At 45.4% G+C, this 18356-nt stretch overlaps 1 protein-coding gene across 3 annotated transcripts in view; it reads right to left on the bottom strand.

Moving 5' to 3' along the window:
• Positions 1-3540: 3540 nt before the first annotated feature.
• The window catches only part of Barx2 (BARX homeobox 2), a 71203-nt gene continuing 56387 nt past the window's right edge, over positions 3541-18356 (bottom strand). For all 3 annotated transcript variants that reach the window (XM_074066343.1, XM_074066344.1, XM_074066345.1), the window contains 2 exons: positions 13985-14069; positions 3541-4511 (listed from right to left, as the gene is read on the bottom strand). In XM_074066343.1, the coding sequence (XP_073922444.1) occupies positions 4245-4511; positions 13985-14069 (352 nt within the window). In that variant the 3' untranslated portion in view covers positions 3541-4244. The remainder of the gene's footprint in view (positions 4512-13984; positions 14070-18356) is intronic.

Raw genomic sequence — 18356 nt, forward strand, 5'->3', positions numbered from 1 at the left:
ATGTAAAGAGACAGTTCTAGAAAAACTCAAGACAGGCCTACCTAAGGCTGGCTTCTGACAGATCTGTTCAGACTAGTATGAGGGCTTATGGCTCATACCACGAGACCCATTTGATTACTGTCTGAGTCCAGTGAGGGCGGGAGTTGTGTCCTAGCAAACCTGTGTAAATGACGACATGTAAGCAGAGTGCACAGTAACTCAGAACAAACTAGACAGGTGAACTTGGGTGCTTACTGGCAGCCTGAGACTTGATGGGGAACCCTTTGCTCTCTAAAAGAGAAGCTGCAACATGGTGGATCAGAGCCTGGAGATCCCCTCTGAGCCCCTGCACTGGGACTCACTTACAGGCAGTGTTGAGAGGAGAGGGGTCATGCTGAGGAGAGAGACCCTGCAGGGAATCGGCCTGGGCTCGGTTCTCAGCACCTCTCCCAAGAGACTGCAGGCTCCAGGGAATGATATTAACCTCTCTGTGATTAAATGGCTTGCATAAATTTGGAAGAAACAGTCCGAGGAGCAGCAGCAGGTCAAACTGTGTACAAGGGCTTCCTCTCCGAGCCTCCCAGAGCAGACATTCCTAAGAGAAGAGCCAAAGTCTCTCCCAGCCAGCTTCTCCAAGTAGAGATCCTAGAGGACTTGCCTAGCTCCCTTCCTTCCTCTGCAAATAAAACCCTGAATCCTCGAGGTCACCATCCTGGAGAAGGGAGAGAGCATTTTCGTTTCGTAAGGCTTGCAAAGGTGACCATGTGAAAACAAGTCAAGAGCCCCCAAGAGAGATGCTGTAGAGAAAAGTAAGTGCCTCCATGCTGGGGGGGTCACTGAATACTTGTTCCAGACCCTGCATGGAACCACCTTGTATTCACATTTTGGAGGAAACTGGTGAAACTGGTTGCTGGATGCTGGTCACAAGTCTTGCCAGTCACAAGTTGTGCCAGTCACTGGAGAGAAAAAGGAAAGATGGAGTTGAAGGAGCAGGGCTTGGCTCACAAGCCAGGCACAAACAACAGGGAGCCTTTCCTTAAAAAATTAAAAATTAGATTATTATATGATCCAGCAGCACCATTACTAGGCATAAATATGTAGAAAATCAATCAATATATTATGGAGACTGCTGCATTGCCTTGCTCATTGCAATAATATTCACACGGGCAAGACAAGGGGCTGAACTAAGTGCTCATGAACTGATGAAAGAATTAAAAAATGTGGTGTTTGAACATGATGCAATGTTATTCAGTCACAGAGGAGCAAATCCTGTCTTCTGGAACAAAATGGATGGACCCGAAGGACGCGATGTTAAGTGAAATAAACCAGTATAGGAGATGTGTGCTCCCGTATATGCAGGATCTTAAAAAAGTTGATGTCGTTGAAGTAGACAGTAGAATTGGAGGTGGAGACAAGGACTGGGGAGATGTTGGGTGAAAGATACACAATTTTAGTTAGAAATAAGTTCAAAAGATCTAGTGTACATTACAAAATCGAAAATTGTTGAGAGTAGATCCTACCTGTTCTGATCACAAATAAATGGTGAGAAAATGTGTATGTTTATTTTCTTGATATAGCCATTCCATAATGTATACATCCCCAGCCCAGGACATTGCTTTTAAATTAAAAAAATCACTGAGTAAGTACATTTAGTCAAGCCATTCTCAAATCTTCTTTTATCAAAAGTTGCAGAGCCTGTCATCCAAAAGGATAATTAAAGAAAATGAGGAAGGATTACCAAGAAACCATAAAAATGATTACCTATAAGGGATGGGATGGAAGTAAGACTTCTTTTTACATAGCTTTCACTTTTACTTTACCTTTTTAAAACATCACGTATGCCATAAATATGGGTAATGTTTGTCAATGAAAAAAATTTTGTCAGCCCATCCTGGCCCCTTTTTGAAGTCACAAGCAAAGCCATGAAGAGCTGAGGCTGGAGGATAAACCAAAAGCTTATAAGTGGAGGTAACCTTGGGCTGGGCCTTTACAAAACACAAGGGAGGATTATCCCAGGTCTTAAAATTCACCAGCAAAATGTCTTCAGCCCCTAGGGGTAAGAAACAAGCTGAAGAGGACTGGCCAAGGAGTATAGGCTGCAAGTCAGGATTACCTAGAACTCAGCACACAGAAATACCAGCATGTGTATATGTCCACATAGATCTAAGAGGTGACAGTCACTATCACACACCACAGAAAAGGGCGTCACGAGAGCACAGGGCCAGAGCAAAAACCATCATAGGAAATTAGCTTCCAAATGAAAGGCCTTTCTGAGGTGAGGAGAGCAGGACAGAACAGCTCCTTAGGAGCAAGACTGACCTGGCCCAGATCCACCTGTGTTACCACGGCCATTGTGTACACTCTTTGGCTCATTATGACACTACCTGGTAGGCAGATCATAAAACTGTACGGTAGGGTGGACTGGAGGTGAGGGAGACGGCTTTCTGCATGCTCGGTACAAGCAACCTTGCACGGGCAGCTAGGTGGGTCTGTGCAAACTGGTTCTCTGAAGCCAAGTCCTTAACTCCTTTGTCTATTCACAGAGTTAGGAAAAAGACTGCTCTCTCTTCGCTGATCCCAATAGTAGAGGGATGAAGGCGGGATGAAGGTGCTGCCTTGGCAGTGGCAAAGTTACAGTCACTTTCTGGCTATCTGTGTTAATGAAGAGAAGCTGGCAGCCAGTTGACTGAAAATAGGCAGAGCTTTCCTGTTTAGCACTGAAATGAATTATATGATTGTTCCACAGAACAAGGAACAGGTTCCACATCCTAGTTGAGGCCCCTGAGTGGTATTCTCCAAGCCCCCCAGTTGGCAGAATGACTGTGTAATTGATGACTGGCCATCCACTAACTGGGCACTGTGTCCTGCAGGCATCGAGGGAAACAACCCTAATGGTGACCCCTAGGAATCTGGCATCTGAGCCAGAATTCATGACAGCCAGACGGATATGTGGCAGAGCCCTCTTGGTAGGAAATCTGGGTCTTAGTTAAAAGTGGGTCATTGCTTTTACCTTTTGGGGGAGTGGTTTGGTTTTGCTGTTTGTTTTATGTGGTGCTGGGGACAGAATCTAAGCATGCAGTCTGTCACTGAGCTACATCCCCAGCCCAGAACACCAGTTTTAAATATAAAAAAAATCACTGAGTACATCTAGTCAAGCCATTCTCAAGTCTTCTTTTGTTAAAAGTTGCAGAGCCCATCATCCAAATGGATAATTAACAAAGAAAAACAGGAAGGATAACCAAGAAACCATGAAAATGATTGCCTGTAAGGGATGGGGTGGAAGCAAGGCTTCTTTTTACAAAGTTTTCACTTTCAAAGCATAAAATGGATTATCTTTTCAAAAAAATCAAGCAAGCTTTAGATTTGCAAGTCTAAGATGCAGAGCAGCTTCCCTGCCCCTTCCCTCTCCCTGAATTTGGACTGGCCCAACCATTTGTGTTCTAGATGGGGAAGGGAAGGCCAGCAAACCTGCTTATCTCTTTCCATAGGAGACATTTGGGTAGGGTTAGTTACCTCCCCCCAAAAAACAGAATACTCTTATCTTTTTGTAAGATTTATGTTTAATTAAAAAATAAAAGTTATCTTAACACATCTGCATTTGCAGCTTCACGGATGGCAACTTAATGAAGCAAGAAAAAGAAGGCTTATCAGTCCTTGGGTCACCTGACCATCTTATAATAGGTACAAAGGCACACGTTTCCAAACAAACGGGATTCAGAAACATTTCTAATCACTCTCAACTGCCTTCCTCCAACTCCTTTTTGCCTGTCCTTACCAATCCCCCCCACCCAGAGAAAAAAAAACCCAAAACTTTAAATTCTCTTTTAAAACTACAGAAATAAGTGCCGAGGCAGGAAGGAGCCTGGGCAGGTCCCTCCACCTCTCTCTGCTCTGATGACTGGCTGCCCAGAGGGTGGCATGGAGGGAAGAGAGTGACCCTCCACTGCAGCCAGCATGGCACCGGCCAACATGAGCAGGCTGCACGTATTCACCCCACAGCTGAGGCAGATAGCTCCAAGGTGCCATCTACCTCAATCAAGGGCATCTGTGACAAACACGGCCCTCCAGGAAGAGAAAGGCCCAAGGCAAGTAAGTCTTTGTCAGTGACTTGTGATGGAAATCCACTGGGAGGGAGGGAGACGAGTGGGGCTTTTGTCCCCCCTACCACCCTTTGCCAGGCTGCCAGGGGTTTTTCTCTCCTGGATCTCCCTGTCTTCTCTCTTTTCCCTTCTTCCCAGTCTCCCCTTTCCCCCCACATTTTTACTTTAGCTTAATGGTGGGGGTTCAGAAGAGGCTATTGTCAACTCCTGGGGCTGGCCTGGTGGCTCTGCCACCTCCAAGGGGACATGGCATGCTTTGGGTTCCTGAGCATCACAGGGTTCCTCCTGTCCCTGCAAGGGCTCCAGCCGCTCCTGGATCTGAGCCTGGCTGTTCATTTTTTCTTCAGCTTCAATCTCTTCTGATGTGGGGATAGAGTTCTTCTTGGGACGACCCTTGGGCTTCGTGGGTGCCTCCTGTCCACCTTTAAGGACCTATGTGAGAACACAGGACAAGTTATGGAATCCAAGAGGTAACTCCTTCCCTTCAGTTTTCTGCTTCCCTTAACAACCTCACACAGCATGGAAGTCCTTTCTTCCCAGCAGCAAAGTTGCAGGGTTTGTCCAAATGGATTTCTAACCCATCCTTCTGATCTACAAAGATGGCTTCCTCCATGCTTGAGGAACTTTCAGTCAGTGTCATGTATTTTAGTATTTAAAAACATGATCATAAACACGTAACAATCAACTTTGGTAAGAAAAGAAATGAAAATGAAAATGTTAAAGTGATGACAACTATCACATTGACAAATTAAAAGGACAACAGCGAGCAAGAGGACAAACACACTAGTGTGCAAGTATAATCGGTACCACCTTTTAAAAACAATCTGAGAATTCAAATCTGAACCATTCGGATGGTCATTCCTTTTTTGACACAGAAACAACTTAGGAGAAAGTCTCAAAACTCATCTGAGATTGAAGCAGATCTGCAGAACTACTCAGCTCAATATATCATTACAACACATGAGGGGTCCCCTCAAGGTTCAGCCATGTAATCAGCCAGATAATTCTAACACATCCCAAAGAAAGAATACGTGGTAGCCATTGCAATGAGTTAGGAGAGTGGGAAATATGAATACGTTTTTTTTTAAAAATACGTTATTATCATAGCCCAATTTGGAGGCTAGGCACCTACACAAACCTAGTTTGCAGTGTCAGGATCATGGATAGCTTTTCCTCTTCATTTGTGTTATTTCTGTATTTTCTAACTTGTCAACAAAGATCATGTATAAGTTTTTCTGTTCTCAGAAAGAGATGTTATAAAACACATAGCCTTGTATTGCTCAAAGCAGTAATAGGACATTATAGAAAGTATTCTAGCTGTGAAGGTAAGAAAACTAGATGAAGTTCTAACGCTGCTACTTTAGAGCTTTGACTTCGGGAAAGCCCTTTAGGGAATCTGCGCCTTATTTTTCTAATGTGTAAAATGGGAATAAGGTGAGAAGGATCAACACATACGGACATGAGGGGGCCAGAACCGTTCCTGAGTGACAGCAGCTTTCCTCTGCTCAAAACATGCATCTCTCTGGCTGACTTCTCCTGGGAGTCTGCCCTGCTCCCCTAAGTCAGTGAAACTCTCTCCTCCACCCACCTTGGGAGCACTTTTCATAGATGCTGTCACCACATGTTCGCTTGCCTGTGCCTCCCGCTAAGTCCCAGCACGTCTCAGGCAACTGACAACTAGTAAGGAATGAACCAACCTTTCTCAATAAACATTTCCATGGAGTTGAAGAAAGATACAAAGTAGGCAAAAGAATCACACCCCAAATAGCCTTTGCTAGTATCAAAGGATTTACACATTTATTTCATTCAATCATCTAAAATTTATTGTTCCAATATTTATTTTTAAAAACATTTCATTAGCATCTAATAAGGGGTTTTATGATGACATTTTCATATAAGCTTACAATGTACCTTGGTTAGGCTCACTCCCACCATCACTCTCCCTCATTCCTGTCCCCGATTCTTGAAACAATTTCACATTTTTATCCTAATTTGTGATCTACACAAGAATCCCAGGAAATAGGCAGGGATCGTTTTTTAAATATTTATATTTTACTTGGGAATGCAACAGGCAGTCCTTCCTCCATCAGTTCCAAGCCCTGGCTCAGTGTAGTTGATTTTCTGGGTAACTAGTGAGAAGGGCTATGGGAGGGCTTGAATTGCACAGAGAACTGGGGGTGGGAGATACTTATTGCTATTTACATGCTGTGTTAGTCAGCTTTATATCTCTGTGACAAAATACCTGAGATAAATCAACTTATAAGGAGGAAGGATTTCTTCTGGCTCACTGTTCTAGAGGCTTCTGTCATGGTCAGTTGGCCCATTGCTCTGGGGCCTGAGTTGAGGCAGTACATCATGGTAGGAGCTTGTGGTGGAGGAAGGAGTTTGCCTCACTGTGGCCAGGAAGCAAAAAGAGACAGGAAGGAGCTAGGATCCCAATATCCCCTTCAAAGGCACCCCCCACCACCACCACCAATGGCCTAATTTCCTCCACTTAAAAGTTTCATTACCTCCCAATAGCTGGAGAGGAAGCCTTCAACACATGGGCCTTTGAGGAACATCCCAGATCCAGACTACAGCACATATTTAATGTTATGGTCCCCACTTGCATAGCAGCATCCTGAAAGCCAATCCTGCATCTCTCCTAAGAACATTTAATTACTAAGAGCTTCCTGTGTGGCCAGTGCATGTTCACTGAAATAGTTTGTTTCCTTTAAGAACAGCGAAGGACCTCCAGCCGCTGGACTTTAAGATGAGCGTATTAACTCATCAAACCACAGATCTTTTTAAAACAGGCTTGAGATAAAATTCACATACATTTCATCCCTTTATATTGCACAACTCAGTGATTTTTAGTACAGTTAGTACACTTTAGTACAGTTAGTGAAACTCAACACCCACCAACCCCTTCCCCTCTGTCCTAGGCAACCACCACTGCACTTATTTTCTTTATAGATTTGCCTCTTCTGGCCATTTCATACCACTGGAATCATATAACATGTGGACTTTTGTGACTGGTTTCTTTCACTTGGGACAGAATTCTCAAGGTTCATCTATGTGGTAGCCTAGATCAGAAAGCTCTGTTCCATTTCACGCATATACCACAGTTTGTTTCCTCATTCATCGGCAGATGGATGCTTGGATGACCTCCACCATTTGGCTACTGTGAATAATGCAGGAGTGTGCAAACATCTCCTTAAGTCCCTGCTTTCATATCGTTGGGATATAAACTCAGAGATGGAATTGCTGGATCTTCTAACAACTCTAGGGTAACTTTGAGCATTGCTTCTGCAAAGCAGCTGCACCATTTTACACTTCAGCCAATAATATGTGAGGATCTCAGTTCTCCACCCCTTGTCATGCTTCTTTATTACAGCTATCCTAGGAAGTGCAAAGGGGTCTCCTTATGGCTTTGATCTGAACTTCCCTGATAACTAAGGAGGTTCAGAATCTTTCCACATGCTTATTGGCCAAGTGTGTGTTTTCTCTGGAGAAAGATCTATTCCAACTCTTTAGTATCCTTTCTAAATTTGGCTGCCTTTATTACTGTGTAGTAAGAGTTCTTTAAGTATTCTGGATTTGTACCTCTTATTAGATAGAAGATTTTGAAACATTTGCCCACATTTTGTGAGTTCTTTTCTCTCTCTCTCCATATATATACATATTTGTGTGTGTGTGTGTGTGTGTGTGTGTGTGTGTGTGTGGTTGTGGTGGTGGTGGTATTGGAGTTTGAACTCAGGGCTTTATGCATTCTAGGCAGACACTCTACCACTTGAACCATGCCTCCAGACATTTTTGCTTTAGGTTGTTTTTCAGATAGGGTTTGCTTTTTGTCCAAAGCCAGCCTTGGAACGTGATCCTCCCAATCTCTGCTCCAAAGTACCTGGGATTACAGTATGAGCCACCGCGTCCAGCCTTCACCTTTTTGATGATATCCTTTATAGCACAGTTTTGAATTTCAATGAAATCCTACTTAATTTTTCTTTTGTTGCTTGTGCTTTTGGTATATCTGAGAAGGTGTTGGATAACCCAAGTCGCAAAAATCGTCCATGATTTTTATAGTTTAGTCTTACATTTAGATCTGTGATTCATTACAAGTTAATGTTTTGGTTGTGTACAGGTCTGAGGAGAACCATCCATTCTCAGTGAACACCTCCTTTCAATTGGCTCAATCTGTTAGATTCCACCCAGACAGCTAACACAGATGTGAAGGGACCTTTAACAAGGTACAGATGCTGACAGAAACCACCTCTGGGGAAAAGACATTCCTGTATTCCTTTTCAGGTAAGTCAGTATCTGATTTTGATTTCGGTGTGAGCGAGGCTTTTGAAAGCACCTAAATGTGCCAAGACGTAATTTACATGTTGAAAGCAGCTCCACTGGATATGAAAGAGGTTATACAAAAGTAAGTTGCCCCATGTAGTAATCAACTTAGAAAAGGGTAGGTCGAAGGAAGTCACCTAATTGGCAAAAGAAAGTCCAGCCCAGCAATTAGAGAACACCACCCACACAGCTGGGATCAGCCCCACCTGGCTGTTTTCCTACAGCATGAAAAAAAAAAAAATCAAAACAATCAGACCATTTTCTAAATGGAATAAAACATTCCTGTGCAAGCAATAATTAGGAGATAACTACCCTCCTGGCTGCTTTCCACGTCGACCTCTGGCCCCCTGCCTCCCTGCACACCTGAGACTGAGACGTGCATGCCATTATCTCAACCCACCCAGCACCAAGCGCAGCCCTCCCTCGTGTGCACCGTGTGCACCCCGCAGCCCTCTTCTCAGGGGCTCTCCTCCCCAGTCATTCCTAGGGCAGATCTGTCCCTTCGTCCAGAGAGGCCAGACACCCATGGTAACCTGAGGTCACATGCTTCCCTCTGCCTCTTAGAAACACCTAGCACACCAACTGCTTGTATAAGCTGTGTTTGCCGCCAGCCCTCCTCTGAGCTCTCACGAGCCATTCAAACGCGCTCTCGCCGAGGGTGTCATCTGAGGGTGTCAAGATGACGGGGCCTTTGGCTTCCTCCCCGAGGGGCTCAGGTGGGGGACAGGCAGTGTGGCTAGACAGCACAGATGTCAGAGCACAGAGGACCCTTTTCCCTTCCCCCCTTTCAGACAGGAAGTACCTACAAAGAGAACTCCTCAGGATCAACAGGGGTCAAGCAGAGCTGGGATTTGAACACAAAACTCCTGGCCATTTGAATCTAACCTTCTTACCAGCATTTCACTCTGCATAATTTGTGAAGGACATAAAAAACGTGCTGCTGTTTGCTATTTTTCTAGCAATTACCTGACCTCCCTGCAAACCCTAGGCAGACTCATGAACTGGGACAAATTTTCCATTTTTTTTTTCTCTCTCTCTCTGGACCATATAACTGATGACAGTCCCATAAAGCTGAGAAACAAGTTTGGATTCTCCAGCACGAATCTCCTTCCAGAATGTTCCATTACAACAAACAGGGCCCCAAATGCCAAGGCTCTGAGATACACACCAGGACTGCTCTTAACCAAGAGAGAAACTCAGGCTCCCAGAAACCTATAGAATTCACTTTCAGTTTACCTATCTTGGCCTTCAAAGGGTGGAGGTACGGTTCAAGTGTTTTAGCACCTTCCCAACAAACAGAAGGCCCTGAGTTCAAGCCCCAGTACCTCCAATAATAACAACAATAATAGTAAAGCAGAGAGTTAAAAAAAAAAGTTTGGCTGGTGGAGTGGCTCAAGTGGTAGAGCGCCTGCCCTGAGTTCAAACTCCAGTACTGCCAAAAATAAAAAAAAATAATAGTTTGGATTCTCTGGAGACATAGCTCTTGTAGATTATTATTATTATTATTATTATTATTATATTATAATGGCAGCTAGCATTCCTTGTCTGTATACTACGTGGCAGGTACTGTTCTAAACGTTTCATAGACATTAGCTCAGTTAATACTACAATCTATAAGGTATCCATGAGGTATTTTATTGAGGAGGCAGCCAGAAGTTTAGCAGCTTGCAACCCATAACCACTTCACAGAATTGCTGACAACCTAGAGACCTCTAACGTGAAAGCTAATGATGGCCTGTCCAGGTCCTGTGATTGGGAGAGGGAGGTGGTACCCATCTGAATCCTCTCAGGGATGAGAATTGCATATTAAAGCTGAGGACCACTGAATAATGAGATGCATTCAGCCTGTTACAAAACACCATGGATCCTACTGGAATGAATGCCAAGAGAAATGGAATAGAGGGTGAACGTGGCCCATCTAACGTGCAAGATTAAATTTACCCAACCCGCTATAGGTTACACATGCTGACCAGTCAAAACTAGCCCAAGATGCTATCTTGGGTTTGGCAGCCATGTGAGTAAGTCTGAGAATCAAGTGCTAATCTTTTCCCAGTTCCAATTAGGTTACTAGCCTTGAGACATCTTTATTACCCAATTATCTTTTTCTTCTCCTCTCAGTACCTGAAGAGATAGCCTTGAAAGAGTTTTACCAGGAAAAACTATGAAGCAATGCGGATCTTAACAATGCCTGGCTGTTCTAAGGCAGTCAGAGTTAGACTCACAACTGAACACAGTCCCTGGCATTTAGTTCCCGCCATCTTGAAGTTCTTACGTGCCCCTCACCCCCCCCACCGGACTTCTGTCCCTTATTCTTGACTCCAGTTCCGTTCCCACCTTCCGGCTCATGTCTACTCATCCACTGAAGCCAGTTTGCTGGGCGCCTCTTTCAGGAAGCCCTCCCGTCTCTGTCCAATGTTGCCTTAATCTCTCCATAGAATTTAGTTTTTAGGTCTTTTCTTCCCACTTGGCTGAATAACTTTCTCATTTTAGTTTTTAATGGACAAATTCATAGCTTGTCTTTGCATCTCCATTATCTGATGAAACTGGGTGTTCCACAAATTGCCGTTAATGTGAACTTGAAGTTCGGCCCTCTTGTTCTTGTTTACTAAATTCACCTGAATTCAGATGGCCTAGAATGTCCTCTGAGGTCAAATCTGCTGAGTTACTTCCATTTTGATTTATATGGCATAGACAACCATCAACAACCAGCCCACAACTCCACTGGCAACACAGAGACTGGTGAAAAACAAGTGACATCAGGGGCGAAGGCGCGCAGGCGCAGGTCGTCCCAGGGGACAGGGCAGCACAGGCCAAGAGGGCTGCCTGTCAACTTGCTAAGCATCTGACTTAAGAGAAGATTGCAGATAACCGATTTAAACAATGCCTCTGCTACTCAGGAAACACTGATTTTCATGACAATGATTGATGAGGATGGAGGTGGGTGTTGAATCAACACAGAAAGCTCTCCAGGGACTTGCCCAAAATCAGCCAGGGAGGGGAAGACATGGGAACTGGCCAGGGGTTTCTCACTCCCCAGTCTGCTTCCTTCAGAGAGCAATCACCCCCCCACCCCCACCCCAAAAGGTTCCCACCAGAAGTTCCGTGTGTGTGACACTGAAGAGTTTTGGAATGACTGCCTGTTTAATTGAACCTCATTCGCCATTCAACTTCAACTCCTCTTTGCAACCTTCCTCACCACCTCTCTTCTGAGCACTTGAGGGCTTGTCACTCCATAATAAACAACCAGCACTGGACCACAATGTCCTCCCTAGCTGCTTCCTGGGCCTTCTCTCTCCAATAGGCTCTTAAGTTCCATGAAAGAGAGGTTGTATTTTTTTCATTACCTCTGATGGTCTTGACACAAGGCCTGGTTCATATGAGGCTCTACGGACGTTTGCTGATTCGTACAATGCTTGGTTGCTCATACATGCAGCTGACATCTCTGCCTTACTTCCTGAGGACTTCATGAGCCAAGTCACCTCCCTTTAAAAATCCTTCTATCTCAGGGTCAGGTCCTCCTAAAGGGAACTATGGGCTCTGTCTAGGAATCCCTTTTGGGGAATATAATGATTCCTGCTTGTTGACTTTTTGCTAATTTTTTCCATTAGTATTCATTTGTGGTTTATTTTGGTGTTTTCCCAGATAGCGGATGAGAGCAAGTGATAGCAATGTTATGGTTCAGATCTGAAATGTCCCCATGGTTGATATGGTAAAGGCTTGGTCCCCAATGCAGCACTGCTCATAGGTAGCAATCTGGGGCAGAGATTGGGTTATGAGGGCTCTGACCTCATCAAGGGGCATATCCATTGATTGGTTCACAATATGACGGGCTGTTGGGAGGGGATGGAGACTTAGGAGGTAGGACCTGGCTGAAGGGAGTGGGTCCGTGGGTGCTTCTCTCTTCTTTCTTTCTTTTCCTCTCTCTCTCTCTCTCCCTCCCTCCTGTCTCCTATGAGGTGAGCATCATTGCTCCTGCCATGGTGTTCAGTCTCTACACAGACCCAGAAGCAATGGAGCTAAGTGACCATTGGCAGAAACCTCTGAAACTGTGAGCCAAAATAAGTCTTTTCCTTCTTTAAGTTAATCTAGCTCAGATATTTTTACCATGATGAAATCTGACCAACACAAGAAAGAACTAAAGGTTTAAGAAAAACATTAATAGACAAAACTATAATTTGAGAAAATATCTATCCACTGGCTTTTTTCCTGAGAACTGAGGAGGGAGGCCATCTTGGTTATTCAGCTATTGTGGAAAACACCACATTCCATCCCTTGATTACCAAGAAATATGGCTTGTAACCAGATAGGTTAGCAAATTAGAATGCTATGAGGAAGAAATGGTGTCCCTGGCACATATAGGAGAAGAAAGCCAGGAAGATCCACTGAAGCCGTGGGGAAGATCAGTGTCAGGTGACATGGGGTTATCTGGTATCTAAGAAACCAGAGCGGAGCATCTTCCTTCTTCCCCAGCCCTCCTTTCTTCTCGGGGCCTTGACTTTGTCTCTTATGGTTTATAAAACTGGGAAACATTCAAGTACCTTGCAGAATTTAGATTTAAGTAATTTTCAAAAAAGAGAGAGAGAGAGAGAAAGGAAGGAAGGAAGGAAGAAAGAAAGCAAAAAAGATAGACTACATGCCTGTAATCCCAGCTACTTGGGAGGCAGAGATCAGGAGGATTACAGTTTGAGGACAGTCTAGGTGAAAAGTTAGCAAGACCGCCATCTCAACAAACAAGCCAGGCACAGTAGCCTGTGTCTGTAATCCCAGTTGCAGGGGGGAGGCATAGGTAAGATGACCAAGGTCCAAAGCTAGCGCTGGGCAAAGTTAGCACAAGACCCTATCTGAAAAATAACTAATACAAAAAGGACTGGGGACATGCCTCAAGTTGTCGAGCACTTGCCTACATAATGTAAGCTTCTTAGTTCAAACCCCAGTGCTGCCAAAAAATGAAAAATAACTAAACCATAACTCAAACATAGAGATTTCTGTTCTCAGTACATTTAAGAATCAAAGCTCACTGGCTAGGAACTGGAACGGTATTATGGAAATTATTGGCACTGGAGCACATGCCGTGAAACCACCTGTGTGCACGTTAATATACTCATGCCCAGCTCTGCACAGGCCTGTAGAACCTGAATTCTGGGAAGGTGCCTGGACCCTGCATTTCTACCTGCCACGCAATGACTCTGAGGTCCGCTGAGTTTGAGGATAGTGGCCTTGGAGGATACATGGTACCAGAACAGATGTGTCCTCTGTCAGTATTACCCAGGTTCTGACCTCTGTTCTTAGCTGTTGGTGGGAAGGGAAGGAAGTTGTTTTGAAAAGGCTAGCAAGTGGGACTCAAACTAGCAGCTGAGAAATTGTGGACTTTCTTCTTTGATTTCTAAGGAAACTGTGAAAAAGGATATCCCTCTGGTTAAAAAAATCCAGGTCAAGTTCATACAGCCTCCCTCCTAGCCACATCTTAGAAGTCCTTTCCATCTTGCAGCCCAAACCATCAAATGGTCCTTCCTGCCATTCCTACCCTGGTAGGAATTCTCCCTACTAGGGATGGGCATGAGGTTCACTCTAGCCTTTCTTACCATTTTCTTCCATTTCATCCTGCGATTCTGGTACCAAGTCTTCACCTGCAGCTGAGTGAGTCCCAGAGACTGGGCCAAGTCCAACCTAAAAGGCACAAGATACAAAGGAAGGATAAGGAGGACAGGAGAGAGCAAGGGCGATGGGGTCCTGCTAACTGGCTCCTGGCACTCACTACCAAAGCCCAGATCTCCCCCATTAAACCAGTTCTTCCCCAAAAGGGTTCTTTCCTTCCAAAAATCCTATGGAGGAAACTCTGGAAACTAAGATACAGTTGGCCACACCCAAAGCCATCTGGAACAGTCCCCATCTGGTAACATTCTCTGTCTGCAATGGACTTACAAAGGATGCCTGAGCCTTCATTATATAGTCCTTTTGTGAGCTGGTGGAGTGGCTCAAACGGTACATGAGGTCCTGAGTTCAAACCCCAGCACCACCACCACCAAAAATAAATAAATAAATAAAAATAAACAGTCCTCATTCTGATCCACTACAAAATGCATGCTCTGACATATGTTAGACCATACGTCCATGGGACTCCCACTCATCACTTGATCTACCTCCCAGCTCCCATGACTCCCCTACTCTGCCCCCTCCCACAGGCCAGCAGTCACCCAGATGGTCCCATGTTCTCAACTGTCCTCTAATCACTTTGCAGGTGTTATTTCTGCCTCCGTAATGGCAAGTCTTCTACTTAGGCTATATCCAAAAAAGTAACTAACTTGTTGCTAAACCCAGAAGCAGAACTCAAAAATACTTGTTGGCACATTCAATGACTCGCTATAGTTGCCTTAAATTACAGTGATCAAAATGTTAAAAATGATTGGATGTTCTAAAGATTTGAATGAGTCAGGTGACAGTGGCTCACACCTGTAATCCTAGCTACTTGGGAGGCTAAGATCCATAGGAACACAGTTGGAGGCAAATCATTTGCAAGACCCCATCTCAACCAATAGCTGGGCTTGGTAATGCACGCCTGTCATTGCAAGCTACACAGAAGGCTGAGATTGGGAAGATCACGGTTCCAGGCCAGATCAGGCAAAAGAGTTTACCAAACCCCATCTTGAATGGAGAAAAACTGAATGTGGTGGCACATGCCTGTCATCCCACCAAAGGACAAGGAAGGATAAAATTGTAAGATTGCAATCCAGGCTGACCTGAGCAAAAACTGAGACCCTGTCTCCAAAATAAACAGAGCAAAAAGGGCTTAAGGCGTGGCTCAAGTGACAGAGTGCCTGCTAGCTAACATCATGTCCTGCGTTCAAACCCCAGTATTGCCAAAAAGAAAGATTCCAATGAAACATTAAGTCCATGACCCCTCCTGTTTACCACGGTACTGCTCACGGGGACTTCTGCATTTCTCTGTGACTTTCTGAAGAGCCCTGAAGTCAAAGCCACATTACTGGGGAGTGTAAAGTGAACATTAATGCCAATAACCATTTCCTGGACACCACAGCACCCCAGGCTACATGCTAAGCCCCTGCCAGGTGCTACCTTATGCTTTCCTTTCACCACACTGTGAAGGTAGTGTCATTATTTCCATTTTACAGATGAGAGTTAAGACTTGGGGAGAGATAGCAGTCTCTCAGCAACTGTGGCCAAATCCTGTCTGCCACTTGATTCTGTAAAAAAGGTTTCAGTAGAATGGGGATGTGTTCATTCACTTACTCACTTCCCTTGGCTACCTCTGCGCTCCAACACCAGAGTTGAGTAGTTGTGACAGACCCCATGATCCACAAATCCTGAAATATTTACTACTTGGCCCTGTGCAGAAAAACTTTTCTGACCCCTGGATCCTGGAGGAAGAGGTGGAGGCAGGAGTCAAGTCCACCTAGGTCTGACTTGAATATCACCTCCTGGATAAGGTTCTTCCCCTCCCACACATAAGATCTGTGAAAGGAAACACCCCAAATGTGACCGTGGAATGAGAAAGGGAAGTTTGTAGCCAGGCTCTCAACCTCAGTCCCCAAGGCAATACCCATACCCAAGTGGATAAGAGCCTAAGTCTACCTGGGCATCCACTAGAAAGACCCTCTCCCCATGTCAATGTGAGCCACCTCCCTGCAGCCCTGCACTGTGAAGCAATGTGGCCTTGTAAAACCGAGTAGACAGTGTCTATCACTATTTGAAGGTCCCCAGATTTCTGAGAATTGCCCCCAGCAGATATAAGGCCCAGCATTTCAGACAAGCCTGCACAGGCTACATGGAACTTGCAGCTGCGACTTTTTCTACCTGAGGAGATGTAAGCATCAGCAGGACCAGAGGGTACCAGCCCTGGAGGATCCAGTGCTCTGAGGTGCAGCTGCCCGGCCCCTGCTCTGACCAGAATGCACAAATTAAGTCTCTCATAATAAAAGTAGAGTCTGCCTTCAGGAGACTTCTGAACCCGTCTTAAATCTGCATCCACACACAGCTGCTCAACCCTGTGGAAGGGCTACTGACACCTGAGTGTTTTACTGAAGTGATTACCAGACTGGAGCCAATAATCCCCAAAGCCAACATCACCTTGCTCTTCCTAGCTCATGTCCTAGATGGTCATTTACCAAGAGCCAGGAACCCAGGGGCCGTCCCACAGACTCTGGTCTTCCGGCCTCCCTGGGCTCCGGTGGTGGGACAGGTCCTCCCCAGGCTTGGACAGAGGCTCCCCAGGGCCTTCCCAGGCCTGGTTCACCTGAGTCCATCAGGTGCATTAGTCAATGGAAGGTTCACAGTTTTGCCAATGCATTAGCAAATTGAGTTAGCTCACTTGGGAAAAATGCGTCCTTGACTCACACTGGTTACAGAAACACTCCTCTGTCATCAGCTTTCTCTCATTACCTGCCACCGTTACACATTCTCACTTCCCTGCATATTCGCTTAAATGGAGTCACCTAGGAAACTGGAGAAACAAACAGAGGAGGAGGGCAGGAGCTGTGGGAGGAGGGAGCGCTCATGGCCCTGGTCACATAGAGAGGGGAGGAACATCTGAGAGGGCGGGTTCTGGCGGCAGCCTCCATGACACCAGCCAGATGGTGTCCTCCTCCCCAGGCGAGTGAATCAATCCTGTGTGGGTCACCTGAGAGATGCCTGGGCAGGTATCAAGAAGCCCCAGGAGGTTTATCAAGAAGTAACATTTCTGTAAAAAAAAAAATTCTCTGACTTCTGAAACATAAGCCTAAAATTTTAACCATGCATGTCGAAGCCCACGCAACTGATAAATAATGGTCCCCTCTCAACCTGGTGGGAAGGCCATGAGGCTCCCAGCTACCCGGCCTGGGACATCAAAACAGCCATTTCATACCCCGGGATCCTGTCTATTAATCCTCTATTCACAGACCTGTCTCCACTGTCTGCCTCAATACCCCCAAATGTGCGTGTTCAAAGCAGACCTCACCCCTTCCCCACCAGACCCGCTGTCCCCTGCCTTCTCCCACGTCAGTTAATGGCATCCCTGTTTACTGGTGGCCTAATCCAGGAACCAGAGAATGTTCAGCTCTGTTCTCTTCCTTCCCCGACGTCAAATCTGCCCATCCTATCCTCAGAAGAATTCTCACATCCATCCTCACCTCTCTCTTCCCCTGTCTACACTCTCGATACCCTGCAGCCATCCTGGATTCTCTCCTAACTGGTTTCCCTGCTCCATCTCTCGCCTCTCTAACCAGTCAGCTCTGGCCTCTCTAACCAATCTGTCATGGTGTCACCAGAGCTGTGGTTCTAACATGTCAGTCTCGCTGTGTCACCTCCAGCTCTTAATAGCTGCTGACTGCCTGAACAGCAAAGCCCACACTCCTCAGCTAGGCACACAAGGTTTTCAGCCCATGTCCTTTAATGTTCCCATTCATGCTGTAAGCTAGCAGGTCCCAGCCACTTGTAATTCCCTCAACATGTCCAGGAAGACACATTTCTGTGCCTTTTGTAGTCATCCCCTTTGTGTGGGATGCTCTATTCCTCCTAGAACCAAAGGTCTTAAATGCCACTTCCTCCGAGAAGCCTTCCTTCACTCCACCTGCCACAGTCAACTGTATCTTTGGATCCTGGTGCCTTTGGCACTGGTGAGACAGCACCAGTAGCAGCTTATGGTGCTGCAGTTACTGTAGCCATTCCTTCCCCACAATCTCCTTCAAAGCAGAGGGCTGCCCACTGCTTCTAGACTCAGATGCCTTGCCACAGTGCATGGCACCCAGGATAGGATACCCTCAGGTGATGGCTTAGGGCATCAGTAGACAAATTTTTATTTATTTATTTTTGACTGTACTGTATTTTGAACTCAGAGCCTCATGCTTGCTAAGTAGGCTCTCTACCTCTTGAGCCACTCTGACAGCCCTTTTTTTCGTTGAGTATTTTTCAAGATAGAGTCTCGAGGATTATTTGCCCAGGCTGGCTTTGAACCTCGAT

Source organism: Castor canadensis, chromosome 2 (assembly GCF_047511655.1).
Source record: "Castor canadensis chromosome 2, mCasCan1.hap1v2, whole genome shotgun sequence".
Classification (NCBI taxonomy): Eukaryota; Metazoa; Chordata; class Mammalia; order Rodentia; family Castoridae; genus Castor; species Castor canadensis.